General features: G+C 44.3%; 1 protein-coding gene across 1 annotated transcript; it reads left to right on the top strand.

Annotated features, from left to right (window-relative positions):
• Window positions 1–15,074: 15,074 nt before the first annotated feature.
• LOC120930943 (probable N-acetyltransferase 16) lies at window positions 15,075–20,923 on the top strand. The gene is made up of 3 exons (XM_040342074.1): window positions 15,075–15,349; window positions 17,059–17,283; window positions 20,203–20,923. The coding sequence occupies exons 1-3, from the start codon at window positions 15,170–15,172 to the stop codon at window positions 20,863–20,865; spliced, it is 1,068 nt and encodes a 355-aa protein (XP_040198008.1). The 5' UTR covers window positions 15,075–15,169; the 3' UTR covers window positions 20,866–20,923.
• Window positions 20,924–21,677: the final 754 nt, after the last annotated feature.

Below are 21,677 nucleotides of genomic sequence, written 5' to 3'. Positions count from 1 at the left end.
GTTCCGTTTTTTTGACGGAAGAAAAATAGGGTTTTCTTCCGTTCGAAAAAAACGGAGCTTAACGGAGACGGATGTTAACGGACGAGATGAGAAGGCATCCGTGATTGGCGGAACACAGAACAGAGGCGCTACTGGGAAAATTTGTGTTCCGCCAATCACAGGACACTCTGAGAAGACGGCGCGGCTTTGAAATCATGGACGCTCGCAGCAGACGGAGAGTGTCACCGGCCTGCAAAACGTGAGTGATGGCAGAGTGGGAGGGGGAAAGTGGGGGCAAGTGATGGCACTGTGGGGGCAAGTGATGGCACTGTGGGGGCAAGTAATGTGATGGCACTGTGGGGGCAAGTAATGTGATGGCACTGTGGGGGCATGTAATGTGATGGCACAGTGGGGGCATGTAATGTGATGGCACAGTGGGGGCATGTAATGTGATGGCACTGTGGGGGCATGTAATGTGATGGCACTGTGGGGGCAAGTAATGGCACAGTGGGGGCATGTAATGGCACAGTGGGGGCATGTAATAGCACAGTGGGGGCATGTAATGGCACAGTGAGGCTTGAAAAAAGCCTGTTTCTGTCAGCGGTTGTTTCTGTCAGCGGTTGTTCCGGCTACCCCTCAGCTTCCAGACAGACTAGAAGGAAGGGGGTAGTCTTATATGGCGAGTATATACCAAAACCAAAATGTTTCCTGGGAAAATAGGGGGTCGTTTTATACGCCGAGTCATCTTATACACCGGAAAATACGGTATATTTTAGTAAATATAAACTGCTAAATACCTTTTCTCATCAGCAGTATATCTCATCAGCCTTGTGACATATATCAGTTCCTGGTAAAGCTTGTAGGAAGAATTTTCATACTGCACTGTCCTATCAGGATCCAGGAGCCCTGACCCTCTTTCTGGACAGTACTACAGTGCTGATTGGTCCTGTGCTGATCACATGCACCCTCCCAAGAAAAAAAAAAACTCTCTAGTAATACACACCAAACTGAGCATGTGCAGCCTGATTCCAGTAACTCTGTCTTATCCGGACATGTTATGCAAGAAGGGGAGGATCTGTGCATACAGGATCAAACAGCCTTTTTACACAATGCAGAGGATTAACCCCTTAGTTTCCACAGTGAGTATAACAAGCATGCTTTACTGCATATACAGACTGATTTTACTGTTGTGGGTTTAGTAACACTTTAAAGCGGACATGCCATGGGGAAAAAATATTAAAAGCCAGCAGCTACAAATACTGCAGCTGCTGACTTTTAATATAAGGACACTTACCTGTCCTGGAGTCCAGCGCTGATCGCAGCAGAGGACGAGCGATCGCTCGTCTCTCTGCTGCTCCCCCCGCCATCCACGCTGAGGGAACCAGGAAGTGAAGCGCTGCGGCTTCACTGCCCGGTTCCCTACGGCGCATGCGCGAGTCGCGCTGCGCCCGCCGATTGGCTCACACGCTGTGTGCTGGGAGCCGAGTGTTCCCAGCACACAACGGGCGACAGACGGGAAGTCAGAAAAACCCGTCTTTTGCCCGTAGCGTGTGGCCGGAAGTGGGTGCAAATACCTGTCTTTAGACAGGTATCTGCACCCCCCTCCCCCCTGAAAGGTGTCAAATGTGACACCGGAGGGGGGAGGGTTCCTATCAGTGGGACTTCACTTTAGGGTGGAGAACCGCTTTAAGGAAATCTGTTGGGCTAGAGAAAGACCCTTTTTTACTGAAGAGTGTCGCAGGGAAGCAGGTTGGAGAGCTGTCTCTGAACATTTTGAGTAGGATCATTTGTGTAGAGCTGCAGGTGTGTCTGTGCTTTGAGTGTTAGACACCAGAGGTTGCTGCAATGACTATGCTGCTCTAATAGAGTCTCAGATTGGCTGACTGGTCCCTCTTCTTCTAGAAATACTTAAAGGGACTGCAAATGATCACCTTGTAAAACAACGCATTCAGTTTAAAATAGAAATGAAAGGCAAAATGTTTTTGTATAGATATTAAAAAAAACATTATACATACCCTTTTTCCTTTTTTTTATAAGTGATCACATTCCCTCTGTTCTCATCAGCATAAGAGCTGGGGGGAGGAGAAGCAGCAGCACACTGAGCTTCCAAGTGAATGGTTGTGCAGGGGGGTGTCAGGACAAGTCTGATTATTGGAGGAGAGCAGGCTGAGTTCCCAGCACAGATAGATAACTGACCACAATGTGCTCTCCTGCATAGTGTGGTCAGTTTTTAACAGAACAGCAGTGACTAGCTAGTAGGACTAGCAGAAATGCCAGGGATTTCACACAAAGGAAGCAATACAAAGAGAACAGGATACTTTCTCATGCAAGTACATGGTACAGCAGGCACATTGCAGAAGTATGAAATGTTGTGGTAAAAAAACGCTTTAACCACTTAACGACCGCCTCCTGCATATATACGTCAGCAGAATGGCACGGCTGGGCAGATGTACGTACAGGTACGTCCTGTACATCTACCCAACCTGGTCCGAAGTTCCGGGACTGGGACTCGCGGACCCGATCGCCGCTGGGGTCCCGCAATCGGTCCCCGGAGCTAAAGAACGGCTTCCCCGTGCTTCACTGTTGCGGCTGCATCGATCGTGTCATCCCCTTTAAAGGGAGACACAATCGATGACGTCACTCCTACAGCCACACCCCCCCTACAGTTGTAAACACACACTAGGTGAAACATAACTCCTTCAGTGCCCCCTGAGGTTAACTCCCAAACTGCAATTCTCATTTGCACAGTAAACAATGCATTTTAAATGCATTTTTTGCTGTGAAAATGACAATGGTCACAAAAATGTGTCAAAATTGTCCAAAGTGTCCGCCATAATGTCGCAGTCAGGAAAAAATCGCTGATCGCCGCCATTAGTAGTAAAAAAATAATAATTAATAAAAATGCAATAAAACTATCCCCTATTTTGTAAACGCTATACATTTTGCGCAAACCAACCGATAAACGCTTATTGCGTTTTTTTTTACCAAAAATATGTAGAAGAATAAACTGAGCGAGAAAAATATTTTTTTATATATTTTTGGGGGATATTTATTATAGCAAAAAGTAAAAAATATTGAATTTTTTTCGAAATTGTTGCTCTATTTTTGTTTATAGCGCAAAAAATAAAAACCGCAGAGGTGATCAAATACCACCAAAAGAAAGCTCTATTTGTGGGAAAAAAAGGACGCCAATTTTGTTTGGGAGCCACGTCGCACGACCGCGCAATTGTCAGTTAAAGCGACGCAGTGCCGAATCGCAAAAAGGTGCCTGGTCCTTTACCTGCATTTTGGTCCGGGGCTTAAGTGGTTAAGGCTGCTATAGAAAGACTTTACCTGAGAATATGTGCTCCAGGATCCACTTATGTTTTGGAGTATCCAGCACTCTCATCCCTCTCTCATGTTCAAGTACTGCAATAAAATTTAAAAAAGTCATCCCCTATACTGAGCCTGTGTTTGTTGGTGTGTTCTGGAACTGGTACCTTGGCTGGCAGCCTCTGAACAGGTAAGGGAGACCCAGAGTCTGTTGAACAATTCTACTATAAGTTTATGGTCATTGAAGTGACTTGGCCACCTGGGGGCAGTTTTGTGGGTCTGTACGGCGTACGGACCTGGCAGCGAAAGGGTTAAAGCAGGATTAGGTTATAAGAAAAGTATCCCAAGCTTTGAACATCTCACAGAGCTCTGTTCATCCATCACATGAAAATGAAAAGAGTATGGCACATCTGCAGACCTACCAAGACATGGTCTTGGTCTCCACCTAAACTGACAGGCCGGGCAAGGAGAGCATTCATCAGAGAAGCAGCTTAGAGATCCACAGCTCAGGTGGGAGAATCTGTCCACAGGACAACTATTAGTCGTGCTCTCCACAAATCTGCCCTTTATAGAAGAGTGACAAGAAGAAAGTCATTGTAAAAAGAAAGCCAAAAGTCCTGTGTGTAGTTTGCGAGAAGCCATGTGGGGGACACAGCAAACATGTGGAAGAAGGGGCTCTGGTCAGATGAGACCAAAATTTAACTTCTTGCCCTAAAAGCAAAACGCTATGTGTGGCAGAAAACGAATGCCGCATACACACAATCTGATTTTCCATCGGAAAAACCTTTGATGTTTTTTCCGACGTAATTCTGCTTGGTTTGCATACACACAATCACAAAATAGTTCTCTGAACTTTCGTCTGTCAAGAACTTGGTGACGTACAACACTATGACGAGCCGAGAAAATTAATTTCAATGCTCCCAAGCATTTTGCACATCACAATTGCTACAGACAATTGGATTTTCCGATAGAATTTTTTCCCGTCTGAAAATTTGAGAATCAGCTCTCAATCTTTTGTTGGCAGAAATTCCGACAGCAAAAGTCCGATGGAGCATACACACGGTGGGAATTTCCGTTCAAAAGCTCACATCGGACTTTTGCTGTCGGAATTTCCGATCGTGTGTACGGGGCATAACACTGCACATCACCCTGAACACACTATGCCCACCGTGAAACATGGTGGTGGCAGCATCATGTTGTGGGGATAATTTTCTTCAGCAGGGACAGGGAAGCTGGATGGAGCCAAGGGCAATCTGAGAAGAAAACCTGTTAGACGCGTACACACGGTCGGACAAAACCGATGAGAATGGACCGAGGTTCAGTTTCATCGGTCCAAACCGACCGTGTGTATAGCCCATCGGTCTGTTTTCCTTTGGTCCAAAATGTTAAAACATGCTTCAAATTCGAACAGATGGACCACTGCCCGATCGGTCCAAACCGATGGTTAGTACAGAAAGCATTGGTTCAAAACCCGCGCATGCTCAGAATCAAGTCGACGCATGCTTGGAAGCATTGAACTTCGTTTTATTCAGCACGTCGTGTGTTTGACGTCACCGCGTTCTGACCCGATCGGTTTTTGGAACGATGGTGTGTACGCACATCAGACCATCAGGCCACTTCAGCGGTGAACCGATGGAAATGGCCCGTCTGACCATTCTCATCGGTTTGGAACGACCGTGTGTACGCGGCCTTAGAGTCTGCAAAAGACTTGAGACTGGGGCGGAGGTTCACCTTCCAGCAGGACAACGTCCCCAAACATACAGCCAGAGCTACAATGGAATGGTTTAGACCAAAGCATATTCATGGGTTAGAATGGCCCAATCAAAGTCCAGCACTAAATCCAATTGATAATCTGCGATAAGAAAATGGAAAGAGTATGGCACAACTGCAAATCTACCGGGCATGGAGAGCATTAATCAGATGAGCAGCCAAGAGGCCCATGGTAACTTTGAAGGAGCTGCAGAGATCCACAGCTTAGGTGGGAGAATCTGTCCACAGGACAACTATTAGTTGTGCGTACCACAAATCTGGCCTTTATGAAAGAGTGACAAGAAGAAAGCCATTGTTGAAAGAAAGCCATAAGAAGTCCAGCTTGCAGTTTGTGAGAAGCCATGTGGGGGACACAGCAAACATGAGGAAGAAGGTGCTCTGGTCAGATGAGACCAAAATTGTACTTTTTGGCCTAAAGGCAAAGTCCTATGTGTGGCGGAAAACTAACACTGCGCATCACCCTGAACACACCATACCCACCGTGAAACATGGTGGTGGCAGCATCGTGTTATGGGGATACTTTTCTTCAGCAGGGACAGGGAAGCTGGTCAGAGATGATGGGAAGATTAATGGAGCCAAACACAGGGCAATCTTAGAAGAAAACCTGTTAGCATCTGCAAAAGACTTGAGACTGGGGAGGAGGTTCACCTTTCAGCAGGACAATGACCCTAAACATACAGCCAGAGCTACAATTGAATGGTTTAGATCAAAGCATATTCATGTGTTAGAATGGCCCAGTCAAAGTCCAGACCTAAATCCAATTTGAAAATTTCTGTTCACAGACGCTCTCCATCCAATCTGACAGAGCTTGAGCTATTTTGCAAAGAAGAATGGGGAAAAATGTCCCTCTCTAGATGTGCAAAGCTGGTAGAGACATCCCTCAAAAAGACTTGCAGCTGTAATGGCAGAGAAAGGGGGTTGTACAAAGTATTGACTCAGGGAGGCTGAATACAAATGCACACCACACTTTTCACATATTTATTTGTAAAAAAATGTTGAAAACCATTTATCATTTTCCTTCAACTTCACAATTAGGTGCCACTTTGTGTTGGTCTATCACATAATATCCCAATAAAATACATTTACGTTTTTGGTTGTAACATGACAAAATGTGGAAAATGTCAAGGGGTAGGAATACTTTTTCAAGGCACTGTATTGTGTCTTAAAAAACTGATAAGCCGGGGGGGGCGTGGCCAGCAGCCGGAGCGGATGGCTGTGTGAGAGGAGAGCTCCGTCCACAGAACCTCCATCCAGCGACATCCAGAGCTTAAACCAGCCAGTTTTTTTCTACCTGACCTCCGCAGACGTCCCAGGGGGAGAAGGAGCAACGATGGGGAAGCGGAAGCAAGATAGGAAGCCCAGAAAGCTTACAGACTTCTACCCCGCAGCGAGCACACCTAGGCCGCAAGATGGCGCCGGGGCCTCGGCCTCGCAGCGCGGCTCCGACGGCGGCGGACGCCAGCATAGCCCATCGCACCTGACGAGCGGTTCTCCATCCCAGCGAACAGGGGGGGAAGCGGGGGCTCCACGCCGACCCCGTCCCCACTGAACAGCCCGCAGAAATCTGCTTTGAGGAGATCGGAGGAACACAGATATGCAGGTGAGCAAGATGACACCTGCAACTCCCAAAACAGCACAAGAGATTTTGTGGAACAGATCCACGAGTTCCCTACTTCTGGGGTCCCGCTTAGTGACACAGTTATGAAGGACATGCTGGTAACCCTTAGGGGGTCTATGCATAGAGACATGATGCAGTGTGTATCGCAGCTGAAGCATGAGGTGTCAGCCATTGGAGACAGGATAAGCCACGTGGAGGATAAAATGGGAGATTTTACCATAGCTCACAATGACTTGGTAGAGGCACATTATGAGGCAGAGGGGGATATCCAGGCCATGCGTGAAAAATTGGCGGACTTGGAAGATAGGTCCAGAAGGAACAATATAAAATTGCGGGGGGTAGAGGAGTCAGTACCACCATCAGACCTAAGGCAATATGTGCAAGAATTCATAGCGGCCATTTTGCCTGATGCCCCTGGAACTGAGATCATTGTAGACAGAGCACACCGCCTCCCCAAACCTAAATTTCTGCCTGAGAAAGTCCCCAGGGATGTCATTGCCCGCATTCATTTTTTCCATATTAAAGATGATTTAATGCGCTTTGCGAGGAAAAACCATCCCCTCCCTGCTCCATACTCGGACATTTCAATCTATTCGGATTTATCACAATTCACCATGATGGCACGCAAAAATTTGACCTCCATTACTAAGATCCTGCAAAATAACAAGATCACATACTCATGGGGCTTCCCCACTAAGCTGCTGATCACAAGAGATAACCGCACCTTTGCTATAAGAAATATTGATGAGGGACTGGAACTAGCCAAAAAATGGAACCTTCTTCCAGCAGAAGCTCCTACTTCTCTTCCCAAAACCACACATGCTCGGTTATCCCCTGACTGGAGCACCACTTGAAATGCATTGTATTTTAGCATTGAATGCTTTCTTCTTCCACACCTCACCCGAGGCTGGTTTAAGATGACAACTGTAGTCATCTTTTTTTTCTCCCTATGTTTGGTTCTGTTGGGAGCTCATACCCCCCCATGAGAAATGCGAGGGACACTCGCACTCTGTGAAAGTCTTCACATTTTTATGTGTTGTTTGACATTTTTGCTCTTTTATTTTTTTGTTTGGTCTGTTTTTCTCTCCCCCCCTTCTCTCTTTTTTCTATTCAACATATTGCCTGAAGAATATGATACCATACCTGCCTGCTACGCAATTCTCCTACTTCGTATGTATCCAGCCGTTCGCATTAATGTTGAGATATGGACACCCATCTCCACCTCGATAGCACCATCTACAGGTAACTTTTTAGTACTACACATGGAAGAACTATTTATCAGCAGCAATGAAAAATCTAGACTTACACCTTTAATATGTCTTTGTCTATAGTATCCATGAACGTGCATGGGCTAAATAGTCCGTATAAACGAAGTGCTATGTGGAGGGAGGCTATCAAACTTAAAGGGGAAATTCTATGTGCACAGGAAACCCACTTTATGACTGCAAAACAACCGAAATGCACCCACAGGGCCTTCCCTCACATCTTTCAGGCAACAGCAGCAGTTAAAAAAAGGGGAGTGTTAATTGCAATTAAGCAATCTATTACTTTCCAGCTACATGAAGTGTTTACAGACCCGAATGGCAGGTATATCATCCTGATATGCGAATTAAACAACTCCACATATACCTTGGTGAACGTATATGCCCCTAACCGCAGACCCCTCTCTTTTCTCAAATCACTGTTAAAAAAAGTTGATAAAATCAAGAAGGGCTCTCTGTTGGTATGCGGAGACTTTAATTGCATTGTTGATAAGCACTTGGACAGCTCTGGCACGAAGCCCTCTTCTAGAAAAGAACTGCAACCGTTACTATCAGAGCACAACCTTTATGACCCTTGGAGATGCCTCAACTCGACAGAAAGAGACTATACCTATTTTTCTTCCCCTCACCGCATATACTCTAGGATTGATCTCATCCTCACGGATTTACCGCTTTTACATAAAGCACAATTAGCCAAAATCCACTCCATTACGTGGTCAGACCACGCCCCGATCTCTTTAGTAGTACAGAATAACTCTCAAGTTCCCCCCACGTACCTTTGGAGAAACAATACTGAACTTCTAACTAATCCTTCTATTATTTCCTCTCTTGATTCTCAATTATCTGAATTTTTTGAATTTAATGATACTGATGGTATAGATGTTTCTATGTTATGGTGCTCACATAAGGCCTTTAGCAGGGGACTGCTTATCCAAGCGGCAGCTCGGGAGAAAAAACGTAGGGGGGCAGTGCTGAACAGCCTCCTCAGGGACCTAAAATCCTTAGAGGACCTTCATAAGTCGACCCCTTCCCCTGCAATAGAATCTGACCTAATAGAATGTAGACAGAAAGTACGCTTAACCCTCTTATCTGGCCACCAAAATTGCTTAAAGAGACTCAAGGCTCAATTTTATGTACACGGTAATAAAGCGGGTAAACTTTTGGCTAGTTATATATCTAGGCGACAACAGAAATCCAACCTGACTTCCATCAGGGACCCCCACACCAACATACTTGAACATCACCCCAATAAAATAGCCAACTCTTTCATGAAATATTACCGTGACCTGTATAATCTCCACTTAGACAGCGACACCCCACAACCGACTCCTTACTCCATTGACTCCTTCCTATCTACAGTGTCACTACCTTCACTGACGGAAGAAGACTTAGCCATGTTAAATTCGCAATTCTCCCAAAAAGAAATTCTGGACACCATCAATTCCCTCCCAAAAAATAAATCCCCAGGGGAGGATGGCTTTTCATCCGAATATTATAGAGCATTTTCCCACCTACTTGTCCCATATATGGAGAGGTTGTTCAGCAAGGTCTCATCCCTAGCCTCCTTCCCAGAGGAAATGTTACAAGCTGTAATCGTGACTCTGCCCAAACCGGGGAAGAAGCCGGACTCACCCCAGAATTTTAGGCCCATCTCCCTCCTTAACACGGATCTAAAGATCTACGCCAAAATCCTGGCCAACAGGTTAGCTAAAATAACTCCCTCCTTGGTCAAAGCGGACCAGGTGGGCTTTGTCAAGGGAAGACAGGCTCCTGACGGCACTAGGAGGCTGTTTAACCTACTTCACATAGCTGAAAGCAAAAAAATCCCCGCAGCTATTCTAGCACTCGACGCCGAAAAGGCTTTTGATAGGGTCCACTGGGGATACCTTCGTGCTACGCTGCAAAAATTTGGCCTTCAGGGACATATCCTATCGGCAATACTAGCCTTATATTCCAACCCATCGGCGAAAGTTTTCACCTCAACTGCTCTTTCAGATAAGTTTTACATTACGAACGGTACCCGCCAGGGGTGCCCTCTATCCCCTATCATCTTTACCCTTATGATGGAGCCCCTGGCGGAAGCCATTAGGACTGATGACTCGATTTCGGGTTTTAAGATAGGGAAAACCACCCACAAAATCGGTCTTTTTGCCGATGACGTAGTTTTAACTCTTACCGACCCGGCTTCTTCCCTGGAGGGCGTATTTGACATATTGACAAGGTATAGCAATGTCTCATATTATAAGTTGAATGTAGTAAAGTCATGCCTGTTGCCTGTAAATCTATCACAGAGACAAATATCTTTCCTGAAAAGTAGATACAAATTCCAATGGATGTCCAAGGCGATCTCCTATCTGGGTGTCCGTTTATCCTTTCCATCCTCGTATACATATGAGGCAAACTTCCCTAGCTTAATCCACACAGTGAGGAACGATCTACAGCACATTGCCTCTTACGAACTATCGTGGTTAGGGAAGATTGCCGCACTAAAAATGGTGGTACTCCCAAAACTGATCTACTACTTTCGTACTATCCCTGTATGTCTTCCTGAATCTTTCTTTGCACTTATAGACAAACTCTTTAGACAGTTTATATGGAACCGGAAAATGGCTAAGATCCCTTATGTAACAATACAGAAACATAGAAAAAATGGCGGGGCAGGATTCCCAAATGTGAGAAACTATTACAAAGCGGCGATACTAGACCAGAGTAAAGCCTGGTTTGACCAACAGTCTCCCAAACTTTGGGTACACATAGAGAGATCAGTAGTATCTAATAGAGATCTTCCATCCCTCCTTATAGCAAACCTGATCGAAGCTCCTTTAATTTGTCCTAAGCTCCCCTCTATTGAGGCGACGCTTTCTGCTTGGAAAAAACTCCATCTCACAGCCCCCCGGGAGTCTTTACAACACTGTCCCTTGTCTAGTCTACAGGTGTACGAATACCTGATTCCCAACGTTAGAGTAGATCAGTGGCTAAAAAAAGGAATACTCACTTACGAGGACTTGCTAGCAAGGGATCCAGATACACATCAGTTCTCTAAAACACAGATTCATTACTTTCGCTCTAGTTATCCAGATAAGACTTTTTCTTTACATAATGAAGTATGGGAATACCTCAGGTCTAATCACGGGAAGCCTAAAGGTTTGTCTTGGTTTTATAACTTACTACAAAACAATTCTAGATTTAGCAAATCTTCCCACATGTTGAACTGGGAAAGGGATCTGGGCTCTGTCCATTCCATAGAAGAATGGAAAAGGGCAATAGCCAATTGTTATAAAGTCTCTCATTGCTCCAACCACTGGGATCTAATGTTAAAGACGCTCCACAGGTCTTACCTGACTCCGGTGAGGATGTCTCTGATATTTTCCTCAGAGACCAGTGAATGCTGGAGATTATGCGGAGCAAGAGGGAATATATTACATATTCTCTGGGAGTGCAAATCCATTCGCAGTTTTTGGCGTGAAGTTTTTAAACTGATCTCTTCAATAACAGGATTTTTTCTTAAACCTTCCCCTCAATTAGCGCTACTCTTTCTCAACATCCAGACTATCCCTACACAACTTAGAAGCATCATAAGCCATGTTATCATTGCAGCAAGGCTTACGATCACTTCTAAATGGAGGTCCACCTTAGTTCCTAATATCAGTGAAGTTATCCAACGGGTGCAGGAACAGTACTCATATGAAAAGCATTTTGCGGCCCAATCACATTCAATAGCAAAATTTCGTGACCATTGGGATCCATGGACATCTAAATTTCAGATTAACTAGGCAATTAGGTATAAAGTTTACTGATTTGCTGACACATATATGCTGGCAGGCAGGCAAAACGATCACTAGCTATTTACTCTAGTATCACTCTTGAGGCAATCTCTTTTCTCTTCTTCCTCTCCCTCTTTCTACTTCCCTTAGTAGTCTTCCTTTTTCCCTATTCTCCTCCTTTTCTCTTCCTTCCCCCTCATTCTTTGTTTGTTTTCCCTTTGTACCCCTTTGATTTGTTGATTATAACCCTGGTTCATTTCTCGGGTGCTATATTTATAAGCAACCTACATTCTGGGTTAATATCCATTACCATACTACGTGTGGTATAATTTAGATCACCGGATAAGTGTTATGGTGGTAAGATCTATAGTAATCTTGGGGGTCATGCCACCTCCCAACTTGGGAATGTCCAGAGGGGAGGTAACGCCCACATTTAGCGGTAGGGCGTGCTTCCTCATTTACTTATTACTCCTTGGAGACAGGCGTGACCCTACGGGCAATATCTTAATGCTAAGTTTCTCGTTTTGTATTATCTCCTCTACTAATTCTACGCAAATATCCGTTGGTTCTGCATTGACGAATGTTGAAAAACTGTATACGTCTGTATAGAGAATTGCAATTTTTGTATTGTCACTCTTTTTTATGAACCAATAAAAACTAATTGAAAAGATAAAAAAAAAAAAAAAAACTGATAAGCCAATATCAGCTTGCTTATGTAATGGTATCATGCAATATCCTTGTCCCTGGTTTTTACAATGCCACTTATGACTAAATAATGGAAAAATTATAAGACAAAATGTAACAAAGCAGAATGCACAGTACAAGATACTGTATATAAACAAAAAAGTGTGACACAGTATGCAATGTATGAGAAATGAAAACTTTTTGTAATTTATTAATAAATAAAAACTATATATCATCATAAAACTCCACAGTAGGAGACAGTGAATAAAGATACTAGAGATTTGACAATAAACACCAAACGGAAACATCAGCATCAAAAAATGTCTCTGAATGTGGCCACTAAACAATACAGTAAACTGATATTTTGCATAGACCTTTTAACACAATCAGCAAAAACTGTAGTTTTCCTCTCTCTATATGCAGTAACAGGGCACCAAGAATAGTAACAATAAACAAAGAGACTGGGTGGCCTATGAGTAGAGATGGGCCAAACGCGCCAGAACTCTCGGACATTGCAAAAATTTGGAGCCGAATAACGCACCCCATTGAAGTCTATAGCTGGAAAAATCAAAAGTGCCCATTTTGAAGGTTTAGATGCAAGTCATTGGGCATACAAAGGGTATGGGGGTCCAGGTACTGCCCATGGGGACATGTATCAATAAAAAATAAGTTTGTAAAAAAACATTATTTTCAAATGAGCAGTGATTTACTAATGCTTAAAGTGAAATAATACAAATTAAAAAGTATTTAAATATAGTGCCTAGGGGTCCCCTTAGTCAGCCTGTAAAGTGACACATCTGTGCCATGTATAGAACCTTATTTTCCCTGCACGCTTTCTTTATTTTATAAACAACGGCTTGAAGGGCCAGTCTGTATGATGAGGCCCCAATTTAGTGCACTCGGAACAAGATTAGAGATTTTTTTTTATAAATTCTGATGTCTGTTTTGCAGGCTTTGGATAGAAGTAACAGGTGTGGAAACATCAAGCTTTGGGTGTTGGTGGCACACACATAACCCTATAGTGGTACTCTTGATGAAAGCAAGAATTGGCCTCGCTGTCAAAAATGTTAATGATATGCACCTGTCAAACATATGTGTAAAAATTGGTCCTTGGGTGGGTGTTAATTGTGCCTATGAAACCTATACCAAAAAATGTCTTCCCAATAAAATCAACACCCACAAAGCTAGGCAGCCTAGATAGTCTTGCACAGATTCCACATCCCAAAAACATTTAATTGGCAACATCGGCATCAGGGGCTTGATAGCTGCTGTTAATCTAGGAATGATTAATTTTGATAAATGTTAGCTGGTCAACGGAGTCTGTGGACAGATGTGCTCTTTTATCTGTCACAAAACCCCCAGGAGCACTGAATGTCTGTTCGGAAAGCATGCTGCATGTAGAGCAGCCCAGCAGCTCAATTGCATACTGGGCAAATTATGGCCAGTGGTCTATTCTCATGACCCAGTAACCCAGTGGATCATCAACTGGAAATCTCTCCATGTCTGTTTTCGCCCCTAGATCATCTCCCAAAATATAATGCAGACACTGCCAATGGGTTGTGAAAGCTGACAGCCCTGGTTGCTGAGGACTAAAAACATTTGAAATGCATCACTGAGGCGGCCCTCTTCTCCGCCACTCCTCTCTTAACCAACAGAAGCCTCAAAACTAGCCTTTCCATGAGACTGTAACCTAGCAGAGTCTGGAAAGGCATTACATAAACTCGTCTTTAAGGTTTCCTGAAGATATTTCATCCTCTGCTCCCTCTGTGGGGATGGGATGAGTTCTGAGACTTTCCCCTTGTAACGGTGGTTAAGGAGGGTTGCCAACCAATAATGATCCTTTTCCTTGATTCCACAAATTCTCGGGTCCTTTCGCAGACTTTGAAGAATGAGGTAGCCCATGCACTGCAAGTTTTCAGAGGCATGAGAAGCAGAGTCCTCAGGCCTGTAATGGACCACTACTGAATTGACAAGGAGTCAGTCAAGTTACTTCAGGAATGAACCAGCAGAAGCTGTACAAAGTAGAGCAAGTGTGTGCAAAAGAAAGAAGTTGCGAAAAGGAAGTTTGTCCCTGAAGTTCTTGTTACAGTCAAGTGGGCATCCCATAATCTCCCTATCCCCTTCCAAGTTGTTAACCCCCTAATAAACAACAAAAACAAAGTTACAGACTGTTTTCTAACTTTGCGTGCCTGTGAAGATTCAGTGTGCCTGGCTGTGCAGAAGCAGGGAAACCCTGTTCACCTGCAGCTCCTAGGTGGGGCGTTCTACAGAAGCAATCTCCATATTTACTGTGCAAGGTGTACGGCTCACTTCTAAGATGGGGTTCCGCCTTAATGTTGATTTTCACATGACCTTAGCTCCGCCTGGTCCCGAGCGTTGGTGAGCACATATATATGAAGAGGTATGCCCATGTGCAGGGTGAGTAGGCCCTGCCCACATGCTCATAAATGGTTTTGTGTTTATTAATGTGTAAAATAAAATATTTGCTTCAACCATCAGTTTATAAGCTAAAACAATTCCAAAAATAGTAAAACAAAAAGTCGGTAAGGTTGACCAAAAGCAGTTGTGGTTTACCTTAAACTAATTGACAAATAATCCGTTTTATTGCACACGTATACCTTGTACTTTGTTTTTAATGAACTTTCGCTAAGTAGATTTCATGAATGTTTGTATTTAGATTGTTGGACCTACTGACAAAGGGAGTGCCACATTTGGTGAACTTTGCTCATGCATGAGATTTTTTCCTGGATCATCCTTAACATTGAACACACTATACCATCATGTCAGTATCATCCATGGCACGCATAGATTTTGTACCAGCTACAGCTGAGGACTACAAAGAGCTGATGTCCATATCAGATGGAATCTATAAAGGGATGGACTATCTACCTTTCAACTACCATGCATGGCTGAAGGATCATCGAAGACGTATGTTTTTGGCCAAGAGTGAAGGAAAAATAGTGAGTATGGAAAGGCAATCCCAGAATGTGGTCACATGGTTCGTACTGGATTTATGCTTTGTTTTAATTTCATTGTTTTATTACACTGGGCTGGGATCGGGGGTCTCTAAACTTTTTTAAACAGGGGGCCAGTTTACTGTCCTTCACACTTTAGGGGGGCCAGACTGTGGCCAATGGGAGTAGAAAAGGTCCCGACCTCAGCGGAAAAGGCATAGCCCCCATCTTTGGTGTCAGTGGAAGGAATTGTGCCCCATCATTTGTGTAATTGGGAGATATTGTGCCCCATCACTGGTGTCATTGGAAGGAATTGTGCCCCTTTACTGGTCTCAGTGGAGAGGGGGATTATGCCCAATTGTTGGTATCAGTGGATAAAAAAAGGGCCCCACTGGCTGGATCAAAGCAGCCAAAGGGCTGCAGTTTGGAGATCAATGTGGGAGAGAACACATTTTTTAAGTGTGTGTGGGGGGGGGGGGGACCTTACAAATCCATAATAGATGGAAGAAAAATAAAATGCGCTACTTAAAAATGTACAGATATTATATATAGAAATATATATATGACACCCATGATCAAATGAGAATCAACTCATACATAAAGTGACTATGTGGTGAATTGTGAAAAAACTTTATCAATGTAAATCCACAAATAAATAACATTTATAAATATAAGTGAAATCATTTGATAAAAATCCATATGTTGAAAGTCCATATGTAAATAATTGAAATCCAGAAAATAAATGTCCATAAATTATAATGCAAAAAAAAACAAACTGATAACTATACACCAGTGCTAGGTGACCAAGACAAGTCCATAAATGTGAATTGCTATATCTGCTTGTCAAAAAACTGTGTTGAATCCACCCCCAAATCAGTAAAAGTGAACTCTTAACAAATTACCACGATCCCCCATGACAGAGGATCAAAGAACGCATATAAGCTTAGCTTCAAGAGACAGCAGGCAAAGTCATGGTCATGGAGGTTCAGCAGTCGCCTCCCAGTGAAAAAAATCAACAGAGGGTTGATGCGTGGTACATAAGAAAATAAAAACGCTCCATATAGTGTAAAACCTTGTGAAATTTAATTGTATAAAATCCAGTATTACACTTACACTTTTGCAGTTAAAAGAGAGCCTTCTGGGTATGCGAATGGAGCACGAGGTGACGTCAGTGCGTCACTCCGCCCGACGTACGTTTCGTAAAAAACTTACTTCGTCCAGGGGCACTCTAGACAGAAAGTTTTTTACGAAACGTACGGCGGGCAGAGCGTCGCGCTGACGTCACCTCGTGCTCCATTGGCATACCCAGAAGGACAGGTTGTCTGTTTGTGCACCGGCCGGCACACCAGACTTTAGGTTCTCTTTTAACTGCATGCTCTTTGAAGGTCATTCATACAGCTGGAGCCTGCAAACCCCAGAAGGAAGACCGGGTGAAAATAGAAGCGCCGGGGAGCCATAACAGCACTGCGCTGGAGGGCTCTGTGTGCAGGCAAGGCTGTTATAATGTGCTTCTAGAACATTATGCATACTAGAACATTTTGACTTAAACCTGCAGGGGTCTGGATTTTTTGGGGGGCGGTTTACTAATGCTTAAACAGCGCCCATTACTGGAAAGACCTCAACTCAATGATTGGAATGATGTCCACATTTTTTGTGAATATTGTGTATCTTTATACATTATTACTGAATGTGTCCTGTTGGTGTTTAATTTTCAGGTGGGCTTTGAGTCCTTCTTGCTGGTCGATGGAGGTGGCACTGCTGTATTGCAAGGCCTTCGTGTGGCCCCCTGGATGAGGGGACAAGGCATGGCTGGTATAATCCAGAGATATTGCCTAGATAAACTTCATTCTGACCACCCCCAAGTGAAAAGAGTGCGCCTGACTCGTGGTGAGGACCCTCCACCCAACTTATTGAGGATGTTCAAAGTGATCAACTCCAAGGTCATCTACATCATCTTAATTATAATCCAGAAATGTTGATACTGCTGTCTATTCATGTTTTGTCCTCTTACTAAACAACTCGATTAAAGCGGAGTTCCACCTAAAAATGGAACTTCCCGCTTAATCCACTCCTTGCCCCCTTACATGCCACATTTGGCATGTAATTTTTTTTGGGGGGGGGAGTGGGGGCTTCAGGAGAAGTGGGACTTCCTGTCCCACTTCCTCCTTCCGCCGAGGCGCTGGTAAGGCGAATAGCTTAATCGCCTTATTGCAGCCCCTCCCTTTAGGCGAGCGCCTGTCCAATCGGACGGCGCCGCTCGCGCATGCGCAGTGCCGCTCGCGCATGCGCAGTGGGTGCCCGGCCGTGAAGCCGAAAGCTGTCACTGCCGGGTGCCCACACTAGGAATGAAGATGCCGGCCGGCGAGGGGGGGTGAGGAGCGGAGCCCCGGCAGGCGCGTCGCTGGAACCGTGAAGCAGGTAAGTGTCTGTTTATTAAAAGCCAGCAGCTACACTTTTTGTAGCTGCTGACTTTTAATAAACTTAAAAAAGGCTGGAACACCCCTATAAGTAGAAACCATAAAACAGTAAATCACTCCTGCCTCAACATTTGGAGATTTGCCATTCTCAGTTGACCAACTCATTCAGAGCTCTACCATTGAAATACATTTCATGTGAAATGCCCTAACTGCCATAATATGGGTAATTCGGTTCAATCAGTAATCCAGGTACACAAGATAGTGTAGTAGGCACAAAAACAAAAAGCCTTAGTAGACACAAAAATTAAGAGCCTGGGGCTCCATGTGTCAGATTTCTGCCTGGAGTGGGGCTTTAAAGCATAAATTAAGCCCCATCAAGTAATATGTTAAGCCAACCACTAAACTTTCATATTACTCTACCCCAGTGGTGGCTGGTGCTCAAATTTTTTTGGGGGTGCGCAAACAAACGAAAAAAAGAAAAAAACATCAATTGCAGCCTCACTGTGCCCATCAAACGAAGCTAATGTGCCCATCAATTGCCACCACTGTGCCCATCAAATGCAGCCACTGTGACCATCAAACGCAGACACTGTACCCATCAATTGTCGCCACTGTGCCATCAAACGCAGCCACTGTGCCCAGCAATTGTCGCCACTGTGTCAGCAATTGTCGCCACTGTGCCATGCCATCAATTGTCGCCACTGTGCCATCAAACGCAGCCACTGTGCCATGCCATCAAACGCAGCCACGGTGCCATCAATTGTCACCACTGTGCCATCAATTGTCGCCACTGTGCCATCAATTGTCGCCACTGTGCCATGCCATCAAACGCAGCCACTGTGCCATGCCATCAAACGCAGCCACTATGCCATGCCATCAAACGCAGCCACTGGTATCGAGGCGATTGTCAGAGCGAGAGCAATAATTCTAGCACTAGACCTCTTCTGTAACTCTAACCTGGTAACCGTAAAATAAAATGAAAGCGTTGCCTATGGAGATTTTTAGGTACCGTTGTTTGACGTCATTCCACGAGTGCTTGACATTATAAAGCGTGACATGTTTGGTATCTATTTACTCGGACTAACATCATCTTTCACATTATACAAAAAAATTGGGATAACTTTACTGTTTGTTTTTTTTTTTTTTATTCATGAAAGTGTCTTTTTTTCATCAAAAGTTGCGTTTAAAACACAGATGCACAAATACTGTGTGACATAAAATATTGCAACAATTTTATTCTCTAGATTCTCTGCTAAAAAAATGTATATAATGTTTGGGGGTTCTAAGTAATTTTCTAGCAAAAAATACAGATTTTGGGGCAGATCCACAGAGCCAGTACGCCGGCGTATCTACTGATACGCCGGCGTACTTTCAAATTACCCGCGTCGTATCTTTGGTTTGAATCCTCAAACCAAGATACAACGGCATCTGGGTTAGATCCGACAGGTGTACGTCCTCGTACGCCTTCGGATCTAAGATGCAATACTTTGGCGTCCGCTGGGTGGCGTTCACATCGTTTTCCGTGTCGGGTATGCAAATTCGCTATTTCCGACGATCCACGAACGTACGAGCGGCCGGCGCATTTTTTTACGGCGTCTCTAGTCGGCTTTTTCCGGCATATAGTTAAAGCTGGTATTTTGTCGCGTATAGTTAAACCTGCCATGTTAAGTATGGCTGTCGTTCCCGCGTTTATTTTGATATTTTTTTTTTTGCGTAAGTCGTCTGTGAATTGGGATGGATGTAAGTTAAAAAAAATGACGTCATTTAGCGCAATGCATGGCGGGAAATTTCGAAACGGAGCATGCGCAGTTCATTCGGCATGGGGACACGCTTCATTTAAATGAAACACGCCCCCTAATCGCCAATTTGCATTCCGCCGCCAGAGATACGCTACGCCGCCGTAACTTACGGCGCAAATTCTTTGGGGATTCGAACCGGCCAAAAGTAAGTTACAGTGGCGTAGTGTATCTCACATACACTGCGCCCATCTATTTCTATGTGGATCTGCCCCATAATCTTGTAAACACCAAATGTCAGAAATAGGCTAACGCCCTGTACACACGGCCCAGAATCTCGTCATTTCGAGCTTGCGCGGGTTTCCGCGGCGACAGGTAAGTATACACACGCTCTGGATTCTCGGCAGGAAAACACTGCCAATAATCACGACGAGAAAATAGAGAGCGGTTGTCTATTTTTCTTGTCGAGATTTTTGGCAGTTTTCTTGTCGAGAATCCTGAAAGCCTCGTACACACGCTCAGTATACTCGGCAAGAAAGCCCTGCCAGCAGTTTTTCTTGCTGGTTCTTGCCGAGTAAACCGAGCGTGTGTACGAGGCTTTAGGCATGAAAGGGTTAAAAGACAAAACGTGGGAAAATGTCTATGTATTGTAGCGATGTACAGAAATAGACATACACAAACTATATTCTCATCTTCTCTTCACCAGGCAATGGTGTCTATATTACTTCCCTCTGACCAGCTTGAGAAAGATATCAAATTGTTGGAGTCTCGTCTGGACAATGTGGGACGATCAATCGATTGCACTATTGTGGAACCTGCTGAGGTGCTCAAACTCTTTGATGGGACAAAGACCAGAGAAGATCTGTTTCCTGGGGATCTCCTGGTGCAGAACTGGCTTCCTCTTACCACCCACAGATCCAATTTGGAGATGCTTTTTGAAAGGGGAGTGATTTGGATCTACTCCGAAGCATGCAACACGAGTGGATCTTCGGAACTGTCTGCTGAAAACTCTGCTGGCAGTGCGGACGGATATCAAACTAACAATGAAAACCTTGTAAGAAGAGGGCCACCAACCCAGCCATCGTCTCCGGCTGGGTTCCTCAGCCTCGGCACCCCAGCATTTCCGGTGGCTTATGCAAATGCCACATATGTCTTCCACATTGACTTGTATGGAGTTGACCAAGCAAGTCTTAAAAGACATATCATAGAGCAGATTAAGCTGTGTATACAAACCTTACCAGCAGGGAGCAGTATATTCTGCTTCATGTACACCGAGCAGAGTCTCCGAAGTGACCTCATCCACCTGTGTGAAGGACTGACGCCGTTCGTTGTACTTAAGGACCAGATGGTCCTAGAAATGGATATTTAAAGCATTTGGTGACCATTTCCCATTATCATGGGACTCTTTAACCACTTAAGTACCGCCTCCGGCAGAATGGAACAGCTGGGCACAAGCACGTACAGGTACGTCCTCTTTAAGTGCCCAGCCGTGGGTCGTGCGCGCGCCCACGACCCAGTCTGAAGCTCTGTGACCGTGACCGCGGGACCAGCGGACCCGTTTGCCGCTGGAGTCCCGCGATCGGTCCCCGGAGCTGAAGAACGGGAAGAGCTGTGTGTAAACACAGCTTCCCCGTTCTTCACTGTGGCGCCGTCATCGATCGTGTGTTCCCTTTTATAGGGAAACACAATCAATGACGTCATACCTACAGCCACACCCCCCTACAGTTAGAAACACAAATGAGGTCACACTTAACCCCTTTAGCGCCCCCTTGTGGTTAACTCCCAAACTGCAATTGTCATTTTCACAGTAAACAATGCATTTTTAATGCATTTTTTGCTGTGAAAATGACAATGGTCCCAAAAATGTGTCAAAATTGTTCGAAGTGTCCGCCATAATGTCGCAGTCATGAAAAAAATCGCTGATCGCCGCCATAAGTAGTAAAAAAATAATAATTAATAAAAATGCAATAAAACTATCCCCTATTTTGTAAACGCTATAAATTTTGCGCAAACCAATCAATAAACGCTTATTGCAATTTTTTTACGAAGAATAGGTAGAAGAATACGTATCGGCCTAAACTGAGGAAAAAATGTGTTTTTTTATATATTTTTGGGGATATTTATTATAGCAAAAAGTAAAAAATATTCATTTTTTTTCAAAATTGTCACTATATTTTTGTT

Source organism: Rana temporaria, chromosome 3 (assembly GCF_905171775.1).
Source record: "Rana temporaria chromosome 3, aRanTem1.1, whole genome shotgun sequence".
In the NCBI taxonomy this organism is placed as follows: domain Eukaryota; kingdom Metazoa; phylum Chordata; class Amphibia; order Anura; family Ranidae; genus Rana; species Rana temporaria.
Note: the sequence above shows the minus strand (reverse complement) of the source record. Positions and strands in the feature narration are given on the sequence as shown.

Bases quoted from the DNA above. Each gene is read 5' to 3' on its own strand.
- LOC120930943 (XM_040342074.1), top strand. From the start codon at position 15,170: ATGTCAGTATCATCCATGGCACGCATAGATTTTGTACCAGCTACAGCT. The intron at 15,350-17,058 runs GTGAGTATGGAA...TTTAATTTTCAG, and splicing joins CCAAGAGTGAAGGAAAAATA to GTGGGCTTTGAGTCCTTCTT. The intron at 17,284-20,202 runs GTCATCTACATC...TCTCTTCACCAG, and splicing joins TCAAAGTGATCAACTCCAAG to GCAATGGTGTCTATATTACT.